We start from the raw sequence: 27,763 nt of genomic DNA, 5'->3' as shown, positions 1-27,763 counted from the left end.
CTTAATTGCCATCGCAGTAACTCTTGGGGTGGCATCATAAAAAAAAAAGCTAAATATTTTTGCATGATGCATGCATGATGATGGTTTGAATCTTTTGAGGCAATGGTTTGGATGAAAACTCCAAACTGTACCACTTTTCTGATGCTTGACTTTTGAGAGTCCCATGTATGAGAAACGTTGGATAAAGGTGACTAAAGCTTCGCCCTACCTATAATAGTGAGGTTAGCTGCAGTGTTGTTCTCCCCACAAACACAGCTGTACTCTCCACTGTCTTCCTCTGCAGCTTTATGAATCAACAGTTCATTCACAGTCGCCTGCTGCTTCATCTGGTACTTTTCTCCAGACTTGAGGGCCTGTCTTTCTTTCTTCCACTCCACTGTGACCAAAGGTTTAGACGTCTCACAGCGAAGAGTAACACTGGATCCCGCTTCAGCTTCCTGACTCTGCAGCTGCTTCGTGAAGGTCACTGGTTGGGCTAAACATATTTTTAACTGGTTAGCAGCCAATGACATTAAACGGCATACATATAGAAATAATGCCGGAGGTTACCCTCCAGAATATGTATGAGCAATTGATATATATATATATATATATATATATATATATATATTTCCTGAGTAACTGTCAAGTCTTTCTCCTACCTTTAATGTTGAGGCTTGTTGTAGTACTGTGCTCCCCACACACACAGCTGTACTCTCCGCTGTCCTCTGGCACCGCTTGGATGATATGGAGTTCATTTACGCGCGCCTGCTGCTTCATCTGGTACTTTTCTCCAGACTTTAGCACTTGTCTTCCCTTCTTCCACTCCACTGGAACTAAAGGTTTAGTCATCTCACAGTGAAAAGTAACACTGGATCCTTCTTTGGCCTCTTGAGTCTGCAGCTTCTTTGTGAACGTCACCAGTTGGGCTGAACATTTTTAAATTGGTCAGCAATCAACGACATGTCATCTCAAAATAGAATTCACAAAAACATATTCTAGTGAGTTGACCCCGCCAACAAAGTATGTATAGCAGAACCTCCAAAGTTATCTTAAGGCGTCTAAAACTCAATCCATTCCGTGGTTCTGATTGACTTTACAGTTTTAACCACTGAATAAAACGAAATTAAAAAGGGTAAACCAGTCCCCCCTTGAACTGATATACTTGTGGCAACATCACACAGAAAAAGCCAATAAAAAAAGCAAAATATAAACCTTTAGCATGCGTGGCAATGATTTGAAGTCCAAGTTTTGTTGTCTTTTGAGACATATTTTTGGCTTTGAACTCCAAATGGTAACACTTTGGCCGTTTTACTTCGAAGATTCCACTGTACGAGAAAGGCTAGAAGAAAAATGACTAAATCTTTGTCCTACCCTTAATAGTGAGACTAGCTGCAGTATTGTGCTCCCCACACACACAGATGTACTCTCCACTGTCTTCTGGCACCGCTTGGCTGATGTGGAGTTCATTGACACACTCCTGCTGCTTAATCTGGTATTTATCTCCAGATTTTAGTACTTGTCTTTCTGTCTTCCACTCCACTGAGACCCCAGGTTTTGATGTCTCACAGCGTAGTGTAATCCTGGATCCCTCTTCGGCCTCTTGAGTCTGCAGTTTCTTTGTGAAGGTCACTGGTTGCGCTAAACATAATTTCAATTTCAACTGGTCATCAACGACATTTTTAACATTTTTTTTAAAAAACCCAACCCGTGAGGGGCTGTCAAGTCTTCCTTCTACCTTTAACGGTGAGGCTAGCTGCAGTGGTGTGCTCCTCACACACACAGCTGTACTCGCCACTGTCTTCTGGCACCGATTGGCTGATGTGCAGCTCATTGACACACCCCTGCTGCTTCATTTGGTACTTTGCTCCAGACTTCAACACCTGTCTTCCCTTCTTCCACTCTAATGGGACTTCGGGTTTCGATGTCTCACAGCGTAGTGTAATTCCGGATCCCTCCTCGGCCTCCTGACATTGCAGCTTCTTTGTGAAGGTCACTGGTAATGCTGGGGATTTAAATAATAGCTTACTAAAAGTAACATGAAATAATACTGACATAGAAGCATGAACATCGAGAACACCAGTTGCTCAAACTCCACATGGAAATGGATTACACAACCCAACAAATTCAGATTAGCCTATTTCTGTAAATGGTGGCCAGGGGTGCTTATTTACTCAACTGCAGACAAATGTTGGCGTCTAACAAAGCTTTGGACTACTATGTCAAGTAAAAGTGACAACTAAATAAAAATGACTATTGTGGAGAAATGGCAAAAACGAGGCAGATTAAGCAGGACAAATAAATCACAAAAACATAAACAAGAATACACACAACATTGTGGATTGGAATCCCATTAAAGACACAATCACCACATGACATAAGAACCCTAACCCTAACCCTTACAAAACAGTTACAACATGTCATAAGACTCAACACTTTATTCTAGAGGATGTTTAGGTGCTTAAGTAGCTGCTACTGTTTTGGTTAGCAACTGAGTTTGACTTATCTCGCCGGTTAACTATTTAAAGTCTGCATGTCTACAGATTTAGTAGTCATACCCTTGATCTTGACACAGGCTACGGTTGTGTGTTCCCCACATACGCAGCTGTACTCTCCACTGTCTTCGGGCTCCGCTTGGCTGATGAGGAGCTCATTGACACACGCCTGCTGCTTCATCTGGTACTTTTCTCCATATGACAGCACCCGCGCTCCCTTTTTCCACTCCACAGGTACTAAAGGTTTAGAGGTCTCACAACGTAGAGTAACCCCGGATCTTTCGTCGGCCTCCTGACTCTGCAGCTTCACTGTGAAGGATGGCGGTAATGCTGCACAAAAAAAAAAGATTTCATATCAATATATATCAGATATCTGCCAATGAGAGGGCAGTGTAAATGCACATATTGGATATACCCCATCAATACCAGCATGACGTCATTGAATCATAACAACAATACATTAAAAAACACCCACTGCAAATCTAAATTACAGCTAAATAACAGACAATTAAAGTGAATGTCTTACGTTGGGCCAGTTTTAACTTTTTCCTGACAGCATATAGGCTAGAAATTCACTTTCTGACAAAGTAAAGATGTGCAGTAAAATCACTGGAAAACAACAGAGTGCACTGTCTGATCTGTACAGCAGATCAGATCAGATATCTATATCTCTTTTCAATGTCAGTAAAGAGAGAGACCAGGGCAGGAGCCACTTAGCATTCACTCGTTAAAAGACCATTTTACTAAATCTATGTATGCATTTTTAATGTTTTAATCTCCCGTTGGGCTGCGAAAATATTGTTAGTGTGTCCAATATTATATTCATAGTCCCTAAACACTTTGTAACATTAAATATTTGTCGTATTTATGTATTATTTTCTTCTGTGTCATCAGTGCCTGGTCTTGACAATCGTGGGGTTATTTATGTGGAATTTTGGCACATATGTGAAAATACAGTCCCAAAAAAAAAAAAAAATTAAAAAAAAAAATCTAATATAAGTATTCAATTGTAACTGGTGCAGTTTGATGCGTTACAATAATGAATCAGTACCATTCACTTTTACTGTTGCCGATGTCTTCTCGTCCCCACATAGGCATGAGTACTCCCCACTATGGTCTGTCTTGACATTCTTAATGCGAAGCTCACAAGAAGCCTCCTTCTGCTTTATTTCGTACGTCCCTCCAGCGGTGAGAATTTCAGAGTACTTCCTCCACTGAACGTTGACTGCGGGCTTCGATAGCTCACAGCGAAGCGTCGCGGTCTCTCCTTCCTTTACATCTTGATTCTTGAGATTTTCTTTGAAAGTGACAGGCAGGGCTAAAACACAACAAATTATTATTTACTTTAAACACTATACACACACATTTACAGTATTTCTTCAAATAGTCGGGTCTGCTCGAATAGACACCATCTCTTAATTAATCGTCAGGTGTGTTATTCACGTGAATAAATCTAAAAAAACGCCACACCCCAAATAGATGCTTCCTATATTAATATACTGTATATTATATAGTGATTAAAAAAAACAATAAATTGTATTATAAAGTCTGAGTCAAAAGTCACACTTTCTCATGCAATGTTCTGTATTTATATTATTTTAGTTAAATACAAAATATTTAATATAATATTTTACAGTATTTCATTTTTAATGATATATGGTATATATTTTTAGATTTTATTGGATGAGAGGGAGAGATGGGGAAAATCCCATTTCATTACATTTTGTGAAATTTCATCTTAAATGCATATCACAATAAATATGAATTGAAAAATAATTATCTATATTGTATATTCATATTATTTAATATTGTTTTAAGAAGACATGTATACAAATCAAGGCCACATATGTTCCATCAAATAAATGACACCTGGTACTTTCTGCAGTTGTGTAAAAACAACTAGCGCCACTATACTGTATGAGACAAATAAGGTAGGTAATGGAGGGGAAAACATAGACTATACTATCTCACCTTTAACGGTCACCTTGGCCATGCTCTTGGCAGTGCCAACGTCACAAGTGTAGATGTCGGTGTCATCTTCCTGGAGCTGTGTGACGGTGAGAGATAAGACGCACTCCTTCTGGCTCATCTCGTATCGACCACCGGCCTTGAGCTCTGTGTGCCCTTTGAGCCATGTAACCACGGACGGGCTTTGGGCCGTCTCGCACTGCAGAGTCACACACGTCTTCTCATCTGCTTTGATGTCCTTGAGTTCTTTGTTGAATTTATGGGTCGGCTCTGACAAACATAGACTTGTGTTACAAACCCAGCGGAACAAAAGCGGGACTCCAAGAATGTTTTGGAAGAGGACAGTTTTACAGTTGTAAATAGCCATGTTTCCCCGAGTGTGGGGTGCAGCGACTCGAAAAAAATAAGGCAAATATTTTATTTTATACATTTGCCAAGCAAACTTACTGTAAGTGACATAGCTGGATGGTTAGATGGATAGCGAGCTGGTGAGATGCTGGGTCGGAAGGGGCGAGAGACTTTTTTGAAACCCCCCTGGCTTAGACAACTGACAAAAAAAAGCAAATAATTTCATCCTCACCTTTAACCTCAAGCCTGGCCTTTGTAGTTGCCCCTCCGACAACCTCACAACTGTACTCTCCCGAGTCTTTAATGGAGACGTCGTAGATGACCAGCTTCATGACCCTCTCTTCTCTGATGATGTCATACTTCTGGCTCTTCCTTATGGCTTTGCCCTCTTTTGCCCATTTGACCAAGGAGGTCACTTGTGTCACAAAGCAGGTAAAAGTGGCATCTTCACCTCGAACCACACTAACATTCTCCAGGTCCCTTGACAGCGATGAAGCTTTACCTGCAACAAAACATGTTGTCACTGTTATCCTGTATTGATTCATGAATACACACTAAAGCTCGACAATTAAACCTTCAACAGTCAGGGTTGCTTTGGAGGTCAGCTCTTTAATGCTGAAGACCACGTCTCCGGCGTCAGCAGGGGTGACGTCCTTGATGGTCAGCATGTATTTTCGTCCCTTGCTGTTAACTTTAAAGCGACCTCCGCTGGTAACGGTTCGTCCATTGAGAGTCCAGGTGCACTCGTCAGTGCTCTCACGGGACAAGATGCACTCCAAGCCGCACGTCTCTCCCTCGTTCACCTCGGCTGACTTCAACCATTTTGTGATCCCGATGCCAATTTCTAGGGTGGCAAAAACATGCCATCATTGTTTTGCAGTTTTCAATTTCCTAAATATAATCTTGAAAAACAGAGTCACTTGAACTTAAATCCAGCCCCAATTTCTGTTATTCTGTTAGTGTGTGGGCTGTGGGCCATCCTGAAAACCAAACCAACCTCTTACAGTGACTTTTGCTTTGGACACCTCAGTTCCAAGATCGCAAGTGTACTCCCCCGCGTCATCTTTAGTCACGTCCTTGATGATCAGCCCTAAAGACATGCCTGTGTGAAGAAACTCATATTTTGGTCCAGCCTTCAACAGGTTGCCTTCTTTCCTCCATGTGGGAAAGACCCTGGGCTTGGATGCCTCACAAGCCAGAGTGATGGAGTCTTTCTCCTCACCGACAATATCATCCAGAGACTTGAGGAACAGGGCAGGCTTTTCTAGAGAATGAACCAAGCAAATAACGATGATCATATATTTTTTTTATAAATACGCCATATATATTGGTGCAGATTCTTACCTTTAACCTTGAGCCTGACAGACTCCTTCACCTTGCGGACATGAACGGTAATAGTCCCCCCGTCCTGAGGTGCCAGGTTCTTAAGCATGAGCGTATGAACGTTCCCTTTGTGGGTTATGGTGTTGACTTCATTGGTGAAGAGCGCTTTGTCATTCAGCAGCCACTGGGCCTCCTCGTCGGCATAGTTGACCTCGCACGTGAACACTGCGTCGCTGTCTTCATCCACCTCTGTGTCAGCCAGAAGCTTGGTGAATTTAATGTCCCGCACTGAAAATGGAAACCAGGTATTTAGTATCAGCTATACCTGAAAAGTGTATTTTCGATGCCAGGGTTTCCCAAACCTTTTCTGCTTAAGACCCAAATTAGACATTTTGTTTCCTCCCTGGGATACAAACTGTATTACCGCAACTTACACTGTACATAAAATAATGATAGGAACACAGAGGAAATTTGCTACAACAAAGATGAATTAATTTACCGCCAGTTGGCAATTTGGCTCCGATTTTTTTTTTTTTTTTTTTTTTTTCTTCGTAAGTTTAGCAATGGGCAGCATGATGAACAAGTTTTTAGTAAGTCCACCTCACAGATCCGACTTTGGGGTAAAACAGCGGACAAGTGGTTCAGGGTTCGAATCTCAGCTGCGGCCTCCTGTTTAGACTTTGCATGTTTTTCTCATACTCGAGTGGGGTTTTCCCACGTATTCCGGCTTCCTCCAACAATCCCAAAACATACATGTTAATTTCATTGTAGACTCTAAGTTATCCATTGGTGAGAATGTGACTGTGAATGCTTGGCTGTCTGCGATTGGCTGGCATCCAGTTCAGGGTGTACACCGGCTCTCACCTAAAGTCAGTTGGGCTAGGCTCCAACCCATGACGCTAATGAATGCAAGCACTATAGAAAATGGATAGATAGATGCAGTCTTCACGAAAGAAGGTACTTCCTGTGATCATTATGGTCCACACATTGAGCAGCCCGACTTTCATCACTCAATGAAAATGAACCGCAACCTATTATGTGTCCTCTGTTTGGAAAACCGTCTTCTATGGTATATTATCAAACTGCACCTTCTACTAGTAGATTGCCTTTCGTCGTAGCAGGTCCGGACTGACAGCAGTACTCGCCACTGTCCTCTTCAGTCAGCATATGAATGGTGAGTTGAGCCCTCGTAGCATCTTGCTTGATGTTATATTTGTCCGATGCAGCCAGTGGTACCTGGCCTTGAAACCACTGCACCTTGTCTTTTGGTGGGATGGAGAATTTACATGTAAGCATGGCAGAGCTTTTCTCCTTGGCCTTCACGTCTTTGATGGGCTCGGCAACCTCAAGGGGACGCTCTGAACGGAAAGCAGACAAAATTAAAAAGCTGAATACATAGATATGGCATTAATGAGTTCTTATGGAGGGTACACACACTTACGTTTGACTGTGAGCTGCGCTAGGGACTTGCTCTTGCCGGCTGTGAACTGCACGGGGCCCGTCATAGACGCTTTGGTCTTTTTGAACGTGAGGCGATGCATCGTGCCCTCTTTCTCCATCTCGACATCGGCGCTCTCCTTGACGGCGACACCTCCGTGAGTCCATACGGGTGGTTTTACCAATTCCATGCTGATCTCAACTTCGAAGACTGCAGCGAAAGGTTCCGTTACCTCGACGGAACTCATCTCCCGCACAATGCTTATGGATTGCTCTGCAGGGGTCAAACATAAATGATTTGGTTAGAGATTAATTGGTACATCAAAATATAAAATAACTGTTATGCGAGATTATAGACAGTGCATCATCTTCAGCTAATGAGCAGTAACATGAGTTACAATATATTTAAGTTTTCGTAACATGAATTCAAGTGTGATCACATGAATAGTGTACTGTAAGTGTCATGATAACAATAGAACCTGAACTCTAATGTATTGCGATATAAGAACGCATCTAGCTGCTCAGTACAGTATGAATTTATTAAATATCACAATTACATACACAAATTTTACCAAGCAGATGCTAATATGGTAAGCTGATATGGTACCAAAAACTAGGTTTGCAAAATTCCATGAAAGTCACAAAGTTGTGGGATTTAACGGGAATTAGTTAATAAGTAAATGAAGAAATACTTTGTAGTCAAATTATTTTAATCATTAATTCTAATGGAGAGTATCCAACTTTAGGCCACCACGATGACCAAGTGGGTCAGGGATCGAATCTCGGAGGGGGCCATCCTATTTGGAATTTGCACGTTCTTTGTAGTGCTTGTGTAGGTTTTTTTCCATCTTCCCATATTCTAAAATGATGCATGTTAGATTAACTGAAGACTCTAAACTGCCACGGAGAGTTTCCGGAATGTTTTCAGAAATCAGAATCAGAATCATCTTTACAATTTATATGACAATATTACTGTACATGCATGGCACAACAAACATTAACTTAAACATAGGTCCTGCAATTGGATTAGTTTTGTTTCTGTTTTTTTATTTCCCCCCCCCCCCCCCATTTTAGCACTTTCCAGCAGAATCTAAATGAATCAACACTGTGAGTTACAATGATAACAGTTATGCAAATTTGCATGAAAACCTTGTCAACAAATGTCAGGGAAATGAAAATGGAAAATGGAAATTGTTTTTATTGGTTAGGACTCTGAAGACCTATTTCCTGTACATGACCTCTGCCCTTCTATCGTGTTACCTTCCACAAGCAGTGTACAGGATGTCTTGTCATCAGAGGCGTCGCACGTGTACACGTCTTCGTCTGCGGCATCCACATCGTTGATGGTGAGCTTCCGGTACACATCCTCGCTTTTGATCTCGTACTTCTTTCCAGGTTTGAGCTCTGTCTTGTTTTTGAACCACTTGACCTGGGCGCTGGCACGTGACACTTGGCACTCCAGGTGGCCACGGTGCTTATAAATGGCTATCTTATCTCTGAGTTTCTTCACAAACTTGACGGGCAGCTCTACAGCAAATGAATTGAAATTGATCATGTATGCGAACAAGGAACTAAATTATTGTAGAAAAGTTCATTTATTTTGGTAGTTCAATTGAAAAAGGGAAGCTCATTTAATACACAAGTTGAATTTGTTTTTGTTTTTTTCATTGAAATAGTGAAATAAATGATTTTCCACAATGCTCTAATTTATTGCGATGCGCCTGTAGTTTGGCTTGTTTTAGTCCGTGTCTGAGTCTTTTTTTAACCTCCATGCAAGTTGCAACTGGACTTGGTCAAGTGAGTATATCTTCTTGCAACGTGACATACACAAAACCATGCAATAAATATACAATGTATAAATATGTTGCTTAGATCAAGGCATATTTACCTGTCACCTTCAATTGTGCAGTTGACGAGGCCCTTTTAGCTGTAAATGTAATCTCACCTATATCTGCTGGGGACACACTTTTAAACAGCAGCACATAGGTCCTGCCTGTGTTTACAAAAACAGACCAAAATAAACAGTAAATAAAAATCCCTCTCAACACACCACACCAATAATAATAATAATCACTCTGGATAATCTGTTAGTGACATCCGACAATTAAGCCTTTGCTGTTCGATTTCACAGCAACGTACTTGACTCAGCCTAATTCGATGGTGACTACATACAACCCCAATTCCAATGAAGTTGGGACGTTGTGTTAAACATCAATAAAAACAGAATACAATGATTTGGAAATCATGTTCAACTAATAGTTAATTGAATACACTACAAAGACAAGATCTTTGATGTTCAAACTGATCAACTTTATTGGTTTTAGCAAATAATCATTAACTTGGAATTTTATGGCGGCAAAACGTTCCAACAAAACTTGGACAGGTGGCAAAAAAGACTGAGAAAGTTGAGGAATGCTCCTCAAACACCTAGCGTGGCGCAATTAGTGTCCTCAGTTCGCAAACGTTTATTGAATGTGGTTAAAAGAAAAGGTGATGTAACACAGTGGTAAACATGACCCTGTCCCAGCATTTTTGGAACGTGTTGCAGCCATAAAATTCTAAGTTCATGATTATTTGCTAAAAACAAAGTTGATCAGTTTGAACAGTAAATATCTTGTCTTTGTAGTGTATTCAATTAAATATAGGTCGAACATTATTTCCAAATCATTGCATTCTGTTTTTACTTACGTTTAATACAACATCCCAACTTCATTGGAATTGGGGTTGTACATAAGGATTTGTGATCAGAAATACTGAACAGGTGAAAAATTTACTGTTGAAAAATCACTGGTAACAACCCCACAACATAGGACAATCTCTCAGGATAATCTTAAAGAGACATACGACAATCTGGTGTTTGCTGACGTTGCTTGCATGAGCGGGAAAGTGCTAAATTCGTCCCAATTATTGTTGTGTGTGTAAAGTACCGCGCTTTAGGCTTTCCTGTGGATCTTTACCTTCTTGTCTCATCTTGACGTTGTCGCTGACTCTGAGCTTCGTGCTTCGCTTGTACCACTGGCACTCGACCTCGTCGTGTGAGACCTCGCAGACAAATGCAGCACTCTCCTTCTCCATCACCTCCACATCCTCCAGCTTCTTCACAATCTTAACATCTCTGGCTGCAGCGGAAACCACTTTTGTAATGTTCTGACTTACAAACAGCGCCAGTGCTGTTTGGGTGATGTGTGACTTACCATGAACAGAGATCTTGGCACAAGTGTTGTCATCATCGGTGCGACAGATGTAAGTGCCTCCATCTTCGTGGGTGCATTTGTTGATGATGAAGGTGCGTTTTCGACCCAAACAGTGAATGCTGTAATTCTTCCCTGGTTTCAGTTCTACATTATCCTGTAGAATTTAATTACATTAAGTTGAACACTTAACATTTTTAATAAATCAATAGTAATCACAAAAGTGACTCCTCACCTTTAACCATTTTACATCAGCATTTGTTCTGGACACTTCACACTCCAAAGTGACCTTCTCCTTCTCAGCAACGCTAATGTCCACAATAGGTTTTAAAATCATGGCAGGAGGTTCTGTTGAATAAAAAACGTTTTTGTCCAAAGAGGAATTAGCTGAATTTATACTATGATGTTCAAGTGACACAATTATGCAAACATTTTTAACACAGTTATGCGTAACCATTTAGTATGGCCATACAAATGGTTATGGTGTAAATTAGAGGTGCACTGACCATTCAAATACGGTAACTTAGAGAGGCACAGACCATTAACTGCTGTCTACTGTAAATGTGGTCGATTGAATATGATCTCAATATGTAAATTATGGGTGTACGGTCCATTTAAATATGGTTTAAATATGGTATATTAGGGTGCACAGACCATTTAAATATGGTCGTACGTTAGAAGTGCATAAGACAATTGCCTACACGTGCACAAATTTAAACAGCTCACTTAAAGACATTTTTGGGAAATTCGATGAGTGGACAGGTACGCCAGAGTTTCAACTATTGGCTTACAAGCTAGTCACTGTTCCATAGTATGTCCCATTTAACCATGATCTGGGTCTTTGAAGAGACTGGCCAACTGTGTCCATACCTGTAACAATGAGTTTGCAGGAAGTCCGGACGCCTTCCGCTTGGAATCCAATGGTTCCTGCATCTCCTCTGGTTAGATTTGACAAGGTGAGGCTGTGCTTCTTTCCCAGAGCTGTGACACAGACATTGGGCCCCGATTTGAACTTGATGCCGTCCCGGGTCCACAAGCCTTCAACATCCGCCTGGCTGAGCTCGACCTCAAGGCTGATCGTCTCGGTCTCGTGTGACCGTGTTTCTCTGAGACCTTTGATCAGCTCCACTTTCTTCACTACGGAAGATAGATATTTGCTTTAATTGGTGGAGTGAAAACCCATTTATCGCGGGGGGTATGTTCCAGAGTCACCCACAAAAGGTGAAAATCTGTATTCTAATCACTAAGTATATGTTTTCAAAACAGTGAACCCTTACATATTACAATTTTTTTTAGTAGTAGTATTCATATGGGGGTAAAAAGCTTTAAAACCCTAAAAACCAAAGATGTCCGCAATGAAAAGGAGATAAATCACAAAAAAACTGCGATACAGTGAGGCTGCGGTAGGTGAAGCGCTATATAGGGACGTGCTTCCATACGTACTCTCCACGGTGAGCTTGGCCTGGGTTCTGTCATCGAGGGTTTCACACGAGTAGATGCCGCGGTCGGCGCAAGTCACGCTCTTGAAGACCAGCGCCTGCTTGGCTCCGTCCACTCGGACCTCCACAATCGCCGAAGTCTGCAACTTGACGCTGTTCTTCATCCAGTGGACTTCGTCTGATGGCTTGCTCAGCTCAACATCCATCTTCGCCTCGCTCTGCTCCTCCACTGTCAGGTTCTCCAGCTTCTTCTTGAATGTCACCGGCTCACCTGATTAATAAAAAAAAAAAAAAAAAAAGAAAAAAAGAGGTACTGTTTTGGGAATTCTAGGGGAAATGTGTAATTTTACAATACAGTGGGACCTCCAAAGCCAGACACTCAAAAAGTGGTAAAATAGTCTAAATAAGAGCGAGAGCAAATCTCAGTTCAGTGAGCCTCCTGCTTTTGAATTGATTTTGGATTGCCAAAAATAAATCTTCAAACTGATAACATTTTGTGTGATCATAACACTGTTAAGAATAAGTGGTTCTACCAACATATTAGCCGTGGCTAACCTCAGCGTGTTTAAAGTGCACATCTCGTGCATGTCAGTGAGGGGATTTGATTTGGTCACAGACTTGGGCGGGGGGTAAGTTATGGCAGATGTTTTGAAATGAGAACAACATGATGTTCAACTTTGGAGGTTCCACTGTCAATGCGCTTTCCCTACGTTGCACTTGAAGCATCGCCTTGCAGCTTTTCCCTTCGGCGTCCACGCTGATCTCACCAGCGTCCGTCTGGCTGACAGAGGTGATTGTGACCGAGTGGCTGTTGCCACCGTGCTCAATCTTATACTTGGCACCATGAGCGACAGGAACATTGTTGTGGAACCATTTGACAAGTGCGTCAGCCGGGATGACGGTGCACTTGAACATGGCGTCTTTTCCCTCCATTGCGGCCACATTGTTGAGTTTGGAAGTCAGCCTGACGGATCTGGGAGCTGAAAGGAATGAGTGGCATTAAATTAGCACAATGACAACATGGAATGACAGACAGCGAGGGAAATAAAGATTTGACTCCCATAAAAAGAAAAAAAAAGTGTCCAATTTTTGTTTTTTGGTTGTTTATTGATTATGGTAAGACTGGATGACAGACACAAATGCATAAAAACACAAAATATAAACGTTCTGAATGGTGTGTGTTGTATCGCGAGAAATAAATATTTGATTCCCCCCATTGTTGCTGAGACCCTCACCCACGCATTCATCACTTCCCTCCTGGACTCCTGATCTAGTTCCCAAGCAAAGCGCTGCACAGACTGAAATATGTGCAGAACCTAGCTGCCAGGGTTCTCACCTGGGCCAAACCCCAACCTGAATCACCGACACTGGCTCCCAGTCAAACTACACATCATGAAAAAGTTGCACCTCCTCGCCTACAAATCTTAACAGGACCTCACCCAACAAGACCTGTCCGACCTTGTCTATCATAACACTTCCTCATGGAAGCTGCGGTCGACTATTTAAGTCTGCTCACTCTCCCCTCGCGCCATCAGACGAACCATTGGAGACAGAGCTTTCCGCGTCGCAGCCTCTACCCTGTGGAACTCTCTTGCCATGGAGATTCGGCAGGCACCAACATTGGACAGTTTCAAATCTGTACTCAAACGACACTTGTTCACACAGGCCTTTGGCACCTAGTTTGGTTGTTCTGTTCTCGTTGTCTGTTTACTGTTTATTGACTGTGTCTTTGTCATCTATTTGTTGTGATTGTCTTTTTGTTGATGAAAAGCGTCCTTGGGTTTCAGGAAAGATGCTACAGAATATAAGATAAAGTTATTACTATTCGTATTCTTACTTATTTTGAATTTTTTTGGGTCTATAACCATAATCAATAAACAACCATCAAAATAGAGACTGTTTATTAATGTTACAAATTCAGCAGGGGATCAAATAATTAGTTCCCCGTCATATAATTTCAGCACTGGCAGTGATGAATTCCTGTTACCTTTTGAGGAGACTTTGGCAGAGGTCTTGTCATTTTTACATTCACAGGTGTATTCGCCTTCGTCTTCCTTAGTCATGCCAGTCACTATGAGGACCCGCCTCACCCCGTCCGTCTTGATACAGAACCTGTCACTGGGTTTAACCTCAGAACCATTGCACCGCCATAGGACATCGCCCGAGGCTTGGTTCAACTCACAGGTCAGATTTAAAGCGCCCCCCAAGTCGACTGTCGCGGCTTTCAACGGGACAACAAACTTCAAAGCTTCGCCTGCAAACAAAACGTGGCTTGTCTCAGAAAAAGTGAAGCATCTTCAGTTGACTTTCAGGAAAAGCAGACTTACCTTTGACCTGCACGTTGAACTCCAGTTTGTCGTCAGCGGTCTGACAGGAGTACACGCCGCTGTCTTTGGATTCAGCGGATGTGACGACAAGGGTGCGAGTAAGGCTGTCTTTTTTTATTTGGTACTTGCTGCCCTCCTTGAGCTCCACGCCGTCTTTAAACCACCTCACACTGCAGCTGCTCTCTGCAGTCAGCTCGCTGGTCAAAACAATGTGCTCGCTAGCTTGAATGATGCATGTGTCCTTGATGAGCTTCTTCTGGAACTTGGCAGGCACATCTACAGACATAAAAGCAATTGGGTTGGTTTATGTCACCGATGGTGTGGGCGTACACTCGCCTGACTTCAGTGCAGGCCATGTGGATTCAGTTCCCACTCAGCGACAGTGTGAACGTGATTGCGAATGGCTGTTTCTCCATGTAAAAACTGAGTTTTGAAAACAAACCAAACTGAACTTTGACCAATGTCACCGAACTGATTGTGGTTGAGCTTTAATCTCCTATATTTTAAGCACAATATACCTGCCATCTGCAGCTTAAATATCAGCTTCTCCGATCCAGCCTCACACGTGTATTCCCCGACATCTTTTCTGTCCATTTTTTCTATGACCAGTTCCCGACTCCTGCCCTTTGTCTCCATGTGGAGCGCCGTGCTGGAAGCGAGCAGCTTGCCGTCCTTGTACCATTTCACCTCACTTTTGGGATCGGCGACCTCACAGCACAATGTGGCTTTCTTAGTATAAATGGCTGCCACCTCCTTCTGAACAGAGTCCTTATTAGAGAAACCACAAGGGGCATCTGCAGAAAAAATTTAGAGAAAGGTGTACAAATAAATGTCATTGCATAAGTATTTATATGCCGGAAAGAAAGGGGGAATTTCTTACCTGCCACCTGTATGTTGAAGGTCAGTTTCTCAGTTCCAACCACACAGATGTACTCCCCAGCGTCTTCCTTTACCAAACTGTCAAACACCAGCTGACGACTCTTTCCCTTCGACTCCACATGAAGCGTCTTGCTGGATGACAGCAGCTTCCCGTCTTTGTACCATTTTACATCGGTCTTCAAATCGGCCACCTCGCAGCTCAGAGAGGCTTTCTGAGTGACAGAAGCTTTCACCTCTTTCATAACAGATTCCTTGTTGGAGAAGGCTGACTTGGCTTGAACTGCTGCAGTGTCGATAACGGCAAAAGAAATCAGGTTATTTCCCCGCATCTTCACTGACGATACCAACTTTATTAAATTAGATAATTATAAGCTAACATTTAGAAACATATCTGACCTGCCACCTGCATCCTGCATGTCAACTTTTCACTTCCAGCCTCACAGACATACTCTCCAGCGTCCTTCTTCTCCACACTGTCAAACACCAGCAGACGGCTCTTGCCCTTGGACTCTGCGTGTATTGTCTTACCGGAGGCCAGCAATTTGCCATCCTTGTACCATTTTACCTCTGTTTTGCTGTCAAACAACTCAAAGGTCAGAACGGCTTTCTGGGACAAGGAGGCAATCACTTCACACTGAAGTGAGTCAGTGTTGGAGAAGACCGGCTTGATTTGAACATCTGCAAAGGAAAATAACGGAGAATTGTGTTGCCTTGGCTTGATTCATTGTCTTGGATGTCAAGAAAATTTGGCATGAATGGACACAATAACAAAAGCACTCATTTGAGCTTAGACCTCTGATGAGGTTACCAATAATTTACAGTGTGCTGCTTTTCCAACCACCCCGCATTGAACGTAACGGTCAGTGACATGCTAACAACATTGGAGGAGAATGAGGGTCTCCTGTATTTACTTCTTAGCATATGGGTGCTGTCCATGGTAAGGAATTTTACTTTACTCGACAGTAGACCAAGTACAGAAAGAAAGCAGATAACTGTCGTAAAGTTTTGACTGTGGTATATTCCTTTCTCCTTGTTTAGCGGCTAGTGTAGAACAAAAGAAAGAAAGAAAAAAAAATGGACCAGCCAAGTACACACTAAAGACGAATTTTTTTCTTGTGGAAAAAGAACAAAGGAACTTTATTCGACAGGAGACTAAGGGCATTGAGCAGCCTCACCTCACCTCGGATTGCGCAATCCCTCAATAAATGGGTTGAGGAGGCGTGTAATTGGCAAGTGTCTGTTTCCGTCGCTCTTCATGACACCAATATAATGTTTTCAGTCTTTTTTAATGTGCACTCTAGTTTTCCATAGTCAGGCTGCTAAATGAATGGCTCATAAATTTGTAGGTCTGACTCGAATATAAGGACCTCACCAGACATGAAAATTGCCAAGCGTCACTGGCATACCCCTCCACGTTTGTGGAAATTGTTTATATATAAGAAGAAGAAGATAAAAACACAAGATCCTCCTTTTCGTTTTTGCACTTGGCAGAGGGAATAAATCACGTTTATAGCTGTTCCATACCTGCCACCTGGAGTTTAAAGATCAACTTCTCAGCACCGGCTTCACAGATGTATTCTCCAGCATCCTTCTTCTCCACACTGTCGATAACCAGCTGGCGACTCTTCCCCTTGGACTCTGCAAGAATTGTCTTGCTACTGACAAGGGGTTTTCCATCCTTGTACCAGTTCACCTCTGTCTTGGACTCAGCTACCTCACAGCTCAGAGTGACTTTTTGGGATAGATTTGCTTTCACCTCCTTTTGGACAGACTCTTTGTTGACAAAGGCTTGTGGAGGCTCTGATGACAAAAATCAGAAGCTGCTCACTGAATTCCGCTCTTGAAATAATGATTTTCCTACCAGTCACATGGATCTTGAAGACCAGCTTCTCTGCCCCGGCCTCACAGATGTACTCCCCAGAGTCCTTCTTCTCCACGCTGTCGATCGCCAGCTGACGACTCTTGCCCTTTGTTTCAGCATGTATTGTCTTGCTGGATTCAAGCAGCTTCCCGTCTTTGTACCATTTCACCACCTCGTTGGAATCAAACACTTCACAGCTCAAAGTAGCTCTCTCGGAGAGAGTGGCTGTCACTTCCCTCTGGACTATTTCTTTGTTAGAGAATGCTGCCTGGGAGTCTGAAATTAGTTAAAATGAAAAAGTCAAAAGTGTAGTAGCTCAATCTCAGAGAACCTTGATAATCAAAAAGTTATCCCTACCAGGCACAGTTATTTTAAAGACCAGCTTCTCTCCTCCAGCCTCACAGGTGTACTCTCCAGCATCACTCTTCTCCACTTTTTCTATCACCAGTTGACGGTTATTGCGTTTGATTTCAGTGTAAATGGTCCGACTGGATATGAGCAGCTTGCCGTCTTTGCACCATTTCACCTCTGTCTTGCTGTCTGACACGGTGCAACTAAGAATGGCTTTTTGGGAGAGAGCTACTTTCAGCTCCCTCTGCACTGACTCCTTGTCGGAGAAGGCAGGCTGGGCTTGAGATTCTGATAGGAAAAGAGTTTTAGCTATCATGAAATCTGTAAATAAAATGAGAAATTAAACAACCAAACTAGACCCTTACCTTTAATCTTGACCTGGAATGTGACTTTGTCAGTGGCTGTCTCGCAGGAGTATTGACCCTCGTCGCTTTTTTTTGCATTCTTGATGATGAGTTTCCTTAGGGTTCCTTTGGAGATGATTGTAGTTCTTTGGTCCTCGAAGATCACCACCTGATCTTTTCTCCACACGACCGCTGTGCTGGCGGGAGAAACCTCGCAGCTCAACTCAAGATCTCCTTTGAGTGACGACGATAGGCCCATGGGACCTCTGGGCTTGTTCAGGAACTTGGCAGGTTCATCTGGAAAAAACAGAAACAAATGAGTATCTACTAGATTCTCGTTATGTCTTCCTGGTAATATGTTTTACTGTATTTTTACTGTTCTTCTCTCTAAAGATGTGTACACACACCCATTTTTAACATTTTTGAAACATGACCCACAAATGAATAGGGAAATATCAGTAAGTGAATAAATAGAAGTAACACCTGGCTGCTTACAGCCTGTGGCTGGAAGGTTTGGTAACTACATTGTAGTTACAAACTCTTCCCCTTATCCTATTTTATTGCGGTGAATGAGACACGTTCTACAACCACTCAAAACAACCAGTTGCTCCTCTACTTGTCCGGCAACTTCACAAGCTTCAGGTTGCTCCCTAACTGGCTATCATTCCGTTTCTCTTCACAGTCACAGTCGCATTGGCCAAAGTCCGTGCTGAACACACACACGAGGATTTGGGATCGGAAATATTGAACCAGTTTGTCCTGATTGTCAGTATGTGTGTAGTTGCCAGGTGTGTAATCCACTTAAGACAAATAAATGGCTCCCTTAAATAGATGACTCCGTGGACATGGAAGAATTAACTGCTGAGGCCATTTTTTGCTAACCAAAACAGCAGCACCTACTGAAGCATGTAAACAGTCTCCCGGATGAAGTGTGGTTCCCTGCGCAGTATTTAAAATGATCTTACATTAGGCGGAGACCTTTGCACATCCAGAATGTAATATTAATAATAAAAAAGTAATATTAATAATATTAATTTTTGTACCATCATTAATTTGCGTACCTGAGAATTGCACTGTATCACACAGAGAGGTGTTTCTAATATTGTACCTCTCTTGTGTACCAAAACAAGGTCAATAAATTTTAGTAATCATTATTTTATTTTATTTTTTCATGCCTGTGCCATACCTTTAAGAGTGAGCTGCATGGACATTCTGTCATCAGCGCAAACACACTCGTAGACGCCCACATCTTCCTCTGTAACGTTGTGTACCATCAGGATCCTCCTGCGGTCCATGGTCACATATTCGTACTTTTTGCCCATTTTTACCTCTCGCCCATTTTTCATCCAAACCACCTGTGGAAATCCATCCGGAATATGTAAATAAAAACTGAAAAATGCATAGTTTTGCTTGCTGATTGTAGTGATTTATAGAGGCATACAAAGTCAGCAAGATAATAGACTCTACGCATGTCCCATCACAAACCTGTGCATTGTAATCTGACACGTCAGCCGTCATCTGAGCGGTTGCTTGGGCACTACAGATGATCACCTCTTGCTGATTTGACTTATTAGTGAACCGGACAGGCGGCGCTACATTCCATACGAGAGGCAAGAGGGACTTAGTTAATGATTTCACACACACAAAAAAGGGGAAACAAGCATGTAACGTTGTGACATACCCTTGACAGCTAAGATGCAACTACTCTGCGAGCCTCCGCCCACAAACTTGACTTCTGCTCCATTCATGTCCAGGTTGACCTCTCGGAGGAGCAGCGTGTGAATGTTCTTGGAGCGGGTGATGAGGTAGTCGCCGCCACTGCGCAGCAGGCGGCCATTTAGAGACCAGAAGCCCGAGCACAGGGCTGAAAGCTCCACTGAGATGGAGAACTCTTCGCCGGAGACTGCGGTGCTGTCCACTAGGCCTTTTCTGATTTCGGCAGTGGGTTCTAAAAAGATAAACAGAACATGAGGGAAGAGGGCTAACCCAGTTAAAAAAGTGGCATATTACATCGGTGGCTCGTCATGCCAAACATATCAGTCCTACCAAGGTAGAAGCTTCCGGGCACCTCCAGGTAGTCACTCTGACCAAAGTCATTGATGGCAGAGATACGGAATTGGAAAGTGGCTTCCTCTGTGAAGTTACAGATTGTCATCTCCGTGGACAAAATCGTTTCTCCGGGGTTGCACCTTTGCCAGGTCTGAGTGCCAACCTTCCTCCTCTCCACTACGTAGCCCTTGATGGGCACGGGGCGGTCGCTGTCCGGAGGAGACCACTGAAGGGTGATGGATGAGTCAGTCTTGTTCTGCACCACAGCATCAACTGGGGGATCAGGAGGATGCTTCCTTGCCGCTGAAGAGCACAGTTAAATAATCAAAGGTTTTAAAAAAGATAAATAAATTAACGGGCGCACTAACAGCTATTGTTAAGCAGAACGCAAAGTGAAATCACAACACAGAGAAATAGGCTTTAATGTGAGAAATTAAGAGACAGACTACATCGCTGTAAATCTGCAAAAATCTCAACTAAAGATACAGTTACAAAATGGTCGTGAGTGTGATGAAGAAACTAAGAGACGGAAACCAAATAGCTGTGAGTGCGAGGGCCAGTGTAGCTTTTCAACAAAGCGCAATGGAGATTTCCTCACCGGTGACAGAGAATCGCGTGGATGTCTTGCAGTCTCCAGCCACAAAGGCCACTTCTCCCGAGTCGTCAGCTTGACACTCTCGGATGGTGAGCGTGTACTGTCGGAGCAAACAAGCGATGGTAATACGGGAATCCGCCTTTAACTTGTCTCCGTTGCGGGTCCAGTAGGTGTCAGGACAGGGCTGCTCCAGCTCCACGCAGAAGATGACAGTGTCGCTGACGGGAACGACTGTCCTCCGAGGAAGCTTCTTCGTAATGTTGCCTGAGATATTGGACAGGACATTAGAATGGGTGTAATATGCATTCAGATTTTTTTAGTCTGGAACATTCGGTACATATATGGTAAGTGGTATGTATCTACGTCGCGCTAAAGCCACACATCCACTCCGTATACAAATACAATGTAGTTCAAACTCTGACGTCATGACTAGCGACATGTTTTTGGCAGTACGTCGAACGCACTCTTTTGAAAAGGTAAAAGGCCAACGTGAATATCTATGACGCACAACATTTTTTATAAAGATCTATGCCGGTGCAAACACCAGAGATATACAGGCCCATTTAGGTACCTCCACATAAATGCTGCTGATTGAAAACAGTTTTTACATAGAATTGTCACCACTTTCTTCCCACCTGATGACACCCCTGCTCTTCAGATCCAATCAAAGCAATAACAAGTGTCACTAATTTTGATGGTATATTAATTCTAAATGTTGAACTAGTCTGCAGTCTTCATTTATGAAAAATAATACAGACTATTGATGTTGCACTTTACTAAAAAGAAGACAAGATAGGAGATATAAGCTGTTATACATTATTGATTATTCATTGATTTTTATACATTATTTTTTTTTGTTTATTTGAGAAGTGTTCATGTATTGGAGATTTTGCTGCCATCAGTTTTTTAAGTTTTATTTCAAATGTCATTAAGTCGGTTCATGCTTACACAAAAGATAAGAACTTTTCATTTTTGTAATTTGTTCCCTCAAAGAACAAATTGGGCAATCTTACCCAGGACGGTGAGCTCGCCCACCGTGCGGCTGCCCTCCTTCATCTCACAGATGTAAACGGCGTCGTCGTTGGTGGTCACGTTGTGTATGGTGAGGCGACGCAGGGTGCCTTGTTCCTCCATGCGATACTTGGCGTTTTGTTCCAGACGCGTTTCCTCCATGAACCAGTCGGCCCGGCTGCCGGTCAGCGGCACCTCGCACATCAGCGTGGCCGACGTTTTCTCTTGGACCGCCACGTCTTGAAGCTTCCTCCTGAATGGCACCTTTGGCTCTGGCACAATAAAGGAGAGAAAAAAACTTGCACGATATAACACTGGACAGAATGTTGCTACTGGTTCAAGATGCGATTGAACATCAATTAATTCCACATGAGAATTGTCTTTCTTTTGGATTAACGGCTCCTTTCTGAAACAGTCATTTTGACGAGTTGGAACGATCACCCTTTGAATGTTTTGAACTCCTGTTTCCATGCCAGCGTTGTATGGAACAGCTTCACATTATTATTATTCACCGATCAGTTACACACAACCGACATCATTCTTATGAATTAACGGTGCAGTTTTTAAACAGGAATTTTAATAGGATGGAAGAATCAGGCTCTGAATGTTCGAAATTTGCTCGACTGAGTGCCATTCTATTTCACTTGAATACATTCATGGTGTTTTTCTAAAACATGATTGCAGCCCTGTGGTTAGCATGTAGCATCTATATACATACACATATACAGTATGGGCAAATTTTGGGCAGCTACCTGTATAGCAAAACAAGCCTTCACACTCACATTCACACCTATGGACAACTTATTCTTGAGTGAACCTAACATGAATATTTGGGGAATGTGTGAGGAATCCAGAGTACTCAGAGAAAACCTATGCAAAGTATAATCAGGAAGGGACTGCTGTGCATACACAATGTCATACGCTGTGCTACCCTCATACAGTTTAAGTATAGTTTAAGTATGCCAGGCAAAAAAAAAAAAAAAAAAACTCAACTAAATACTGTATAATCAACTCTGACTCTGAGCTTCCTGTTAAAACAAATAAACATCAAGTGTTTTAACACTGTACAGTTTCATGCTTTGGTCAATTTCACAGTAGCTCTCACTAGCGCCAGTGTGAGTGAACCCCACATAGCAACTGTGAACTTCTCAACGGCAGTAGAAAATAGATGAAACACTACACCTCCCCTCAGAAGACGGGCCACAATTGAATCACGTTGCGACAAGCCGCACGCATTTTAAAACGTTTTAGCACAGTGAGTGGGCACAGAGTTTGACCTACTGGCATTGACAGTATGCATGGTAGCTCCTTTAATACCGTTAAAATTGGCAAGGAGCTGACTTTAATATAGCCTTCTACTCTTACACACTCACTGGCTACACATTTGATACACCTGCAAAATCTAATGTAACATTTCATACGCCTGCAAAATCTAATGCAAAATGATAGCCATCCATGAGTCGGAAATTGGAAACCGCAATTAATATGGTAACACATAAACACACTAAAGAAAAAAAACTAATGGTTGCTCTGAAAAAAAAAAAATAGGAAGAACACTGCAGTGTGCCATAGCTGCAAAGGTGGACATAGACCACAGAGCTTTGGAAGGCTGCTTCAGAATCATACACAAATGTCTCAAGCAAGAGTGGCCTCACCACACAAATTGACCCAATTATTTGCTTATGTAAGCGCTTGGGCTGTGCTTATTTTATGGTATAAATGTAAATTGTTATATTTAATTACATGATTGCAGATTAAGGATCCATCCATCCATTTTCTGAGCCGCTTCTCCTCACTAGGGTCGCAGGCATGCTGGAGCCTATCCCAGCTGTCATCGGGCAGGAGACGGGGTACACCCTGAACTGGTTGCCAGCCAATCGCAGGGCACATACAAACAAACAACCATTCGCACTGACATTCACATTCACACCTACGGGCAATTTAGAGTCTCCAATTAATTCATGTTTTTGGGATGTGGGAGGAAACCGGAGTGCACGGAGAAAACCCACGCAGGCACGGGGAGAACATGCAAACTCCACACAGTCGGCCACCGTGCCGCCCAGATTAAGGATCATTACAAATAATTGAACAGGGTTCCTGTATTTTTATTCAGTAATTTAGTATACATGTAATATATGATTTAAGGAAAACAAAACGATAAAGCACAATACATGTAAAAACATGTAAATACGTCAAGGAAGTTGTGTTTGTTTAAACCTCTTAGGGCGCGGCACGGTGTCAGAATTGTAACGCCTCTGCCTCAATTTGAGCCAGGAAAAATCCTGGTGACCCGCTGCATGTTCAGTCATAAAAAATAATTAAATAAAATGGCCAAAAAATGTTTTTTTTTTCCCCCCTAAAATAATTTTTGTTTTCGAAAATAAAATGGTTTTTTTCGAAAATAAAATTTTTACTTTTTGGATTTTTTTTTTTTTTTTCTAAAATGTAAAATGGGCCAATTTGACCCGGGATGTATAGCATGAGGGTTAATAATGTGCTGGACGGTACGTTAAAAGCCACTTACCCTTGACTGTTACCAGCACAGCGCTGTAGGTCTGACCGGCCATATTGGTGGCATTGCAGGTGTAGAAACCGTTGTCGCTCTGCTTGCAGTATAGGATCTTGAGGATGAAGTTCTCCGCGTGGTCTTCGTATATGACGTGGCGGCGGCCATCGCTAATATTTGCTCCGTCCTTCCTCCAGATGATGTGGGGCTTGGGGTGACCAGTTACAAAGCAGCTGAGTTTGGCGTGCTTGCCCTCCGTCACGGTGCAGGTGCGGGTGAACACGCCCTTGGGCAGCATAGCCAGCACCGACGACCTCACATCGTGCTCCAGACTCATACAACGCAAACCATCCGTGATTTTGGCAGAGGTGGCGCTGTCCTCGGTGTGAAAGACAGATATATCCTTCTTCATTTCTTCTTTGCGCTTCTGGAGGTGAGAGAGGAGAGAGGTGTGGTTGTCCGTGGCGAGCAAGTGGGCATCCTGGGCGTCCACCACCAGCGCCGCTGCGGCGTGCGCCCGGCCCAAAGTGTTCTGGGCCCTGCAGGTGTATGTGCCACTGTCCAGGTAGCGTACGCTCAGGATCTTTAAGCTGCTGCTGTCGCTGTCCGAAGAGATCTTGATGCGGTTGGACTCGCCCAGGTAGCGGCCATCCTTCTCCCAGTCGAAGTTGGCCTCGGGGTGAGCGACCACTCTGCAGTGGTACACGGCATCTGTGCCCAAGCCCACACGTGCCGAGGTGGGCTTGAGCATGAAAACGGGAGCCCTGGGAGTCATTTCTGTTGGAAGGGCCACTTTAAGGGTCACGGCAGCGTAGGCCTCCCCGACGCTGTTTTTGGCCCTGCACAGGTACTGACCGCTGTCTTCCAGCGCCAAGTCATAGATGGTCAGACGGTACACATCGCCGTCCTCCACGGTCTTGAAGCGTCCCCCGGATGTCAGCCTCAGCTTCTCTTTCTCCCAGGTGATGAGCGGTGTGGGGCTGCCTACGATGGTGCAGCTCAGCGTGGCGTCCTTGCCGACGCACACGGAGAACGCCTTGGGCCGGGTGAGGAACCTGGGGGCCCCTCCGAACAAATCTTGATCCATGGTTTGCACCTGCAGTAAAGGATGAGAATATTCTTTAGAAAGAACACTAACAATTGAGGAGTACATCAATCATAATCAAGTTCACCCAGACCAGAAATTGTTTTTTTTCCCTCTGCATATAAAGTTCAGAGGTGGCCACCTCCGCCTAATCTTGGGTTGCCTCTGGCTCTTAAAGCTCTGACATTATGAAAATGGTTCTTATCTGACCAATGTTGCACTAGTTGGGAGTTATTTTTAACTGCAATTGCGCTATTACGCCATGCTGACAGAGTGGCGCTGTATCAAAAACAGTTGGAAGTTGCACTTAAAACTGTTGAAGAAGATTAGAAGCGCTGTGAATGACTTTTCTTTCTCATTGCAAATTTGTCAGACAGTTTTGTGAATTTTCACAGGTAAATATAGTTTCTTTTGCAACCATGCTCATCTGTTTTCTCAAAAAAAAAAAGGCCCCATGTTTTGGCTCTTTAGACATCCATAGAGTAACTCTCTAACATACCTCCATAGAGTAACTCTCTAACATGGACTTAGTATAAAAACTTAGTATAAAAGTGTCAATTTCATTTCAAAATACATACGAGTGTCCAGAAAAAGCCCCTCTGACAGTTACTTCTGTTTGACCCAGTTTTGTATCCACTTTGTCCATATCTTGCGAAGACCGCTCTTTTTCCTCTGATTGGTTGCCCCCGTGTAGAAGACCCACTTGTGAGACCACACATATTTGTTATGTTGACAGCGCTGGCTTTGGAGCGGAAAGGGAAGGCGGAGAGCTTCGCTAGTGACATACATAAGCTCGACAAATTTGAATGGCCTGATTTCAGCCCTCTCGATAGAAAAACGTCTGAAACCCAGGAATGTGTGGACAATTGTAATTCATATTTCACGTTTACTGAAGCACCATAGAGCCAATATTACATCCCAAATACTAGAAGAAGCTAGTTTGGTAAAATGCGGAACCTTTAAATAAGCATTACCCCTCTTGTAAAATAAGCAAGTATTTTTCAAGGCAGTGTGGGGACAAGTGCCTTAAGGAAAACAAAATGTTGCAGAACAATACAATACTCGTGTTTGTTTGAGCTAGCGGGGCATACACGTGTGCAGATGATCAGAACAGTACCACCTCTACCTCAATTTGAGCCAGAAAAAAATTCTAATACTTCTGAGCTACTTCAACCGACGACACTTTATTCAACAGACTAAGTTCAGACAGCTGTTTGTACAGTACTCCGCAGTCAAATGGAGCTTGTCGTAAATCGAGGACCTCCTGTATATTGGATATCATGTTCGTGCGTACCTAAAATTTTGGAAAACGGTGAGTGTTTGACACATTGATGGGTGTTATGAAAATAGACTGAAATGTTTACGAGCACTTACAGCATACGTCAGTCACCACACTCATCAATTCACACAACCTTTGTTTAACTCCACACACTGCTTAACAACGATGTCATTTTAAGACGCACAAACTAATAAGTTCCACGGCGACAAGGTCAAAATAGAGTGTTTCCCCCTTTGCGAAGGTTGACATTGAGCGGCTTTGTCGCCTCTGTCCCTTCAGCCGCGGCCGGACAAAAATAACCTCAGCTGTCCCCAGCCGTCTCGCTTCATTTCCATTTGTAGAAGCCGGCGGGGCCTCAGCTGTTTGATAAGGCTCTGACATTTACGCTAACACACTTCACTTCCTCCTGATACAGGGTTCTTGAAAGCGCCTTTAAAAGCCAGCGAGAGCTGTTAAATGTGTTCTTTAACAAAAAGGAAAGGGTGGGGAAATGGCGGGCATTTTAGCTAGCCTAGCTGAAACTTGATGCTAGCCAGTTAGCTTAGCATGTGCCAATTAACTGTTTATGTAACACTTTGAAATTATTTTTTAAGCACAAACATATCAATAGTGTAAATTCACATAAATGATCTCCTAGCACACAACAATTTAAAATTATTCCTTTGTTTTCAGCTAATATTCGTAATCACCTTGAGTCTTCTTTGCTGGGTCAGTCAGTCATGGAGACATGGAAGGCTCCAAAATGTTACAATTACAAAATGTCTTCTCTGAGGTCAAATATCCTTAAAATGGTTGGAAATTCAGAGTGCTGTAGCATCCCCCAGTGCCTTGTGGTGCGGCTTGACAAGACTTATATTTTTCTTTCTTGTCCCGTGTAAGTCCAACATGATGCTGGCAGATAGCTGGCGTGCCTATTTTGGCGCAGCCTCTTTTCCAAAATAGACTCTTGTCATTTAGTGCGCAACAGATAGCACATAGTCACTCACACTGTGGTTGCTCACTGCTGCATGGCAGTTTGTACATCACCACTTGTGCACTCAAAACAAATCCCAAGTAGTCAAAACTTTTAAAATCCACATTTCCAATTATTAATACAAGGGGCCCACGGTTTGCAATGGTACCGACATACGACATTATGAGGTTAAAAGAATAGTCCCAACAATTGGCGTTAAGCGAAGATGAGTACGAGAGGAACGGATTGCTAATATTACTGTTTTTCATGAGTTCTAAAATTCGGGCCAATTAGCAGAGCAGTAATGCCCTCATATTCGTAGTTCACGATTCACAAATATGTCCC

At 42.9% G+C, this 27,763-nt stretch overlaps 1 protein-coding gene across 18 annotated transcripts in view; it reads right to left on the bottom strand.

The window, feature by feature from the left end:
- obscnb (obscurin, cytoskeletal calmodulin and titin-interacting RhoGEF b) overlaps window positions 1-27,354 on the bottom strand; it is a 61,388-nt gene extending 34,034 nt beyond the window's left edge. For 17 of the 18 annotated variants that reach the window (XM_061693146.1, XM_061693148.1, XM_061693147.1 and 14 more), the window contains exons 1-38: window positions 27,156-27,354; window positions 24,122-25,199; window positions 21,600-21,869; window positions 20,590-20,850; window positions 19,989-20,294; window positions 19,624-19,890; window positions 19,428-19,534; window positions 19,129-19,297; window positions 17,964-18,239; window positions 17,605-17,886; window positions 17,248-17,523; window positions 16,911-17,186; window positions 15,783-16,064; window positions 15,388-15,669; window positions 15,026-15,301; window positions 14,508-14,783; window positions 14,168-14,434; window positions 12,891-13,160; window positions 12,185-12,451; window positions 11,612-11,878; window positions 10,977-11,089; window positions 10,745-10,898; window positions 10,508-10,669; window positions 9,439-9,543; window positions 8,811-9,077; window positions 7,555-7,824; window positions 7,202-7,471; window positions 6,135-6,401; window positions 5,788-6,054; window positions 5,365-5,634; window positions 5,023-5,292; window positions 4,446-4,712; window positions 3,526-3,792; window positions 2,538-2,804; window positions 1,718-1,984; window positions 1,354-1,620; window positions 642-908; window positions 209-475 (exon numbers count right to left, since the gene is read on the bottom strand). In XM_061693146.1, the coding sequence (XP_061549130.1) occupies window positions 209-475; window positions 642-908; window positions 1,354-1,620; window positions 1,718-1,984; window positions 2,538-2,804; window positions 3,526-3,792; window positions 4,446-4,712; window positions 5,023-5,292; window positions 5,365-5,634; window positions 5,788-6,054; window positions 6,135-6,401; window positions 7,202-7,471; window positions 7,555-7,824; window positions 8,811-9,077; window positions 9,439-9,543; window positions 10,508-10,669; window positions 10,745-10,898; window positions 10,977-11,089; window positions 11,612-11,878; window positions 12,185-12,451; window positions 12,891-13,160; window positions 14,168-14,434; window positions 14,508-14,783; window positions 15,026-15,301; window positions 15,388-15,669; window positions 15,783-16,064; window positions 16,911-17,186; window positions 17,248-17,523; window positions 17,605-17,886; window positions 17,964-18,239; window positions 19,129-19,297; window positions 19,428-19,534; window positions 19,624-19,890; window positions 19,989-20,294; window positions 20,590-20,850; window positions 21,600-21,869; window positions 24,122-25,190 (10,030 nt within the window). In that variant the 5' untranslated portion in view covers window positions 25,191-25,199; window positions 27,156-27,354. The remainder of the gene's footprint in view (window positions 1-208; window positions 476-641; window positions 909-1,353; window positions 1,621-1,717; window positions 1,985-2,537; window positions 2,805-3,525; window positions 3,793-4,445; window positions 4,713-5,022; window positions 5,293-5,364; window positions 5,635-5,787; window positions 6,055-6,134; window positions 6,402-7,201; window positions 7,472-7,554; window positions 7,825-8,810; window positions 9,078-9,438; window positions 9,544-10,507; window positions 10,670-10,744; window positions 10,899-10,976; window positions 11,090-11,611; window positions 11,879-12,184; window positions 12,452-12,890; window positions 13,161-14,167; window positions 14,435-14,507; window positions 14,784-15,025; window positions 15,302-15,387; window positions 15,670-15,782; window positions 16,065-16,910; window positions 17,187-17,247; window positions 17,524-17,604; window positions 17,887-17,963; window positions 18,240-19,128; window positions 19,298-19,427; window positions 19,535-19,623; window positions 19,891-19,988; window positions 20,295-20,589; window positions 20,851-21,599; window positions 21,870-24,121; window positions 25,200-27,155) is intronic. The other variant, XM_061693149.1, reaches the window with a different exon arrangement.
- Between the last annotated feature and the right edge of the window lie 409 nt (window positions 27,355-27,763).

This window comes from Phycodurus eques, chromosome 13 (genome assembly GCF_024500275.1).
Source record: "Phycodurus eques isolate BA_2022a chromosome 13, UOR_Pequ_1.1, whole genome shotgun sequence".
Taxonomy (NCBI): domain Eukaryota; kingdom Metazoa; phylum Chordata; class Actinopteri; order Syngnathiformes; family Syngnathidae; genus Phycodurus; species Phycodurus eques.
This window is presented reverse-complemented; position numbering and strand designations above follow the sequence as displayed.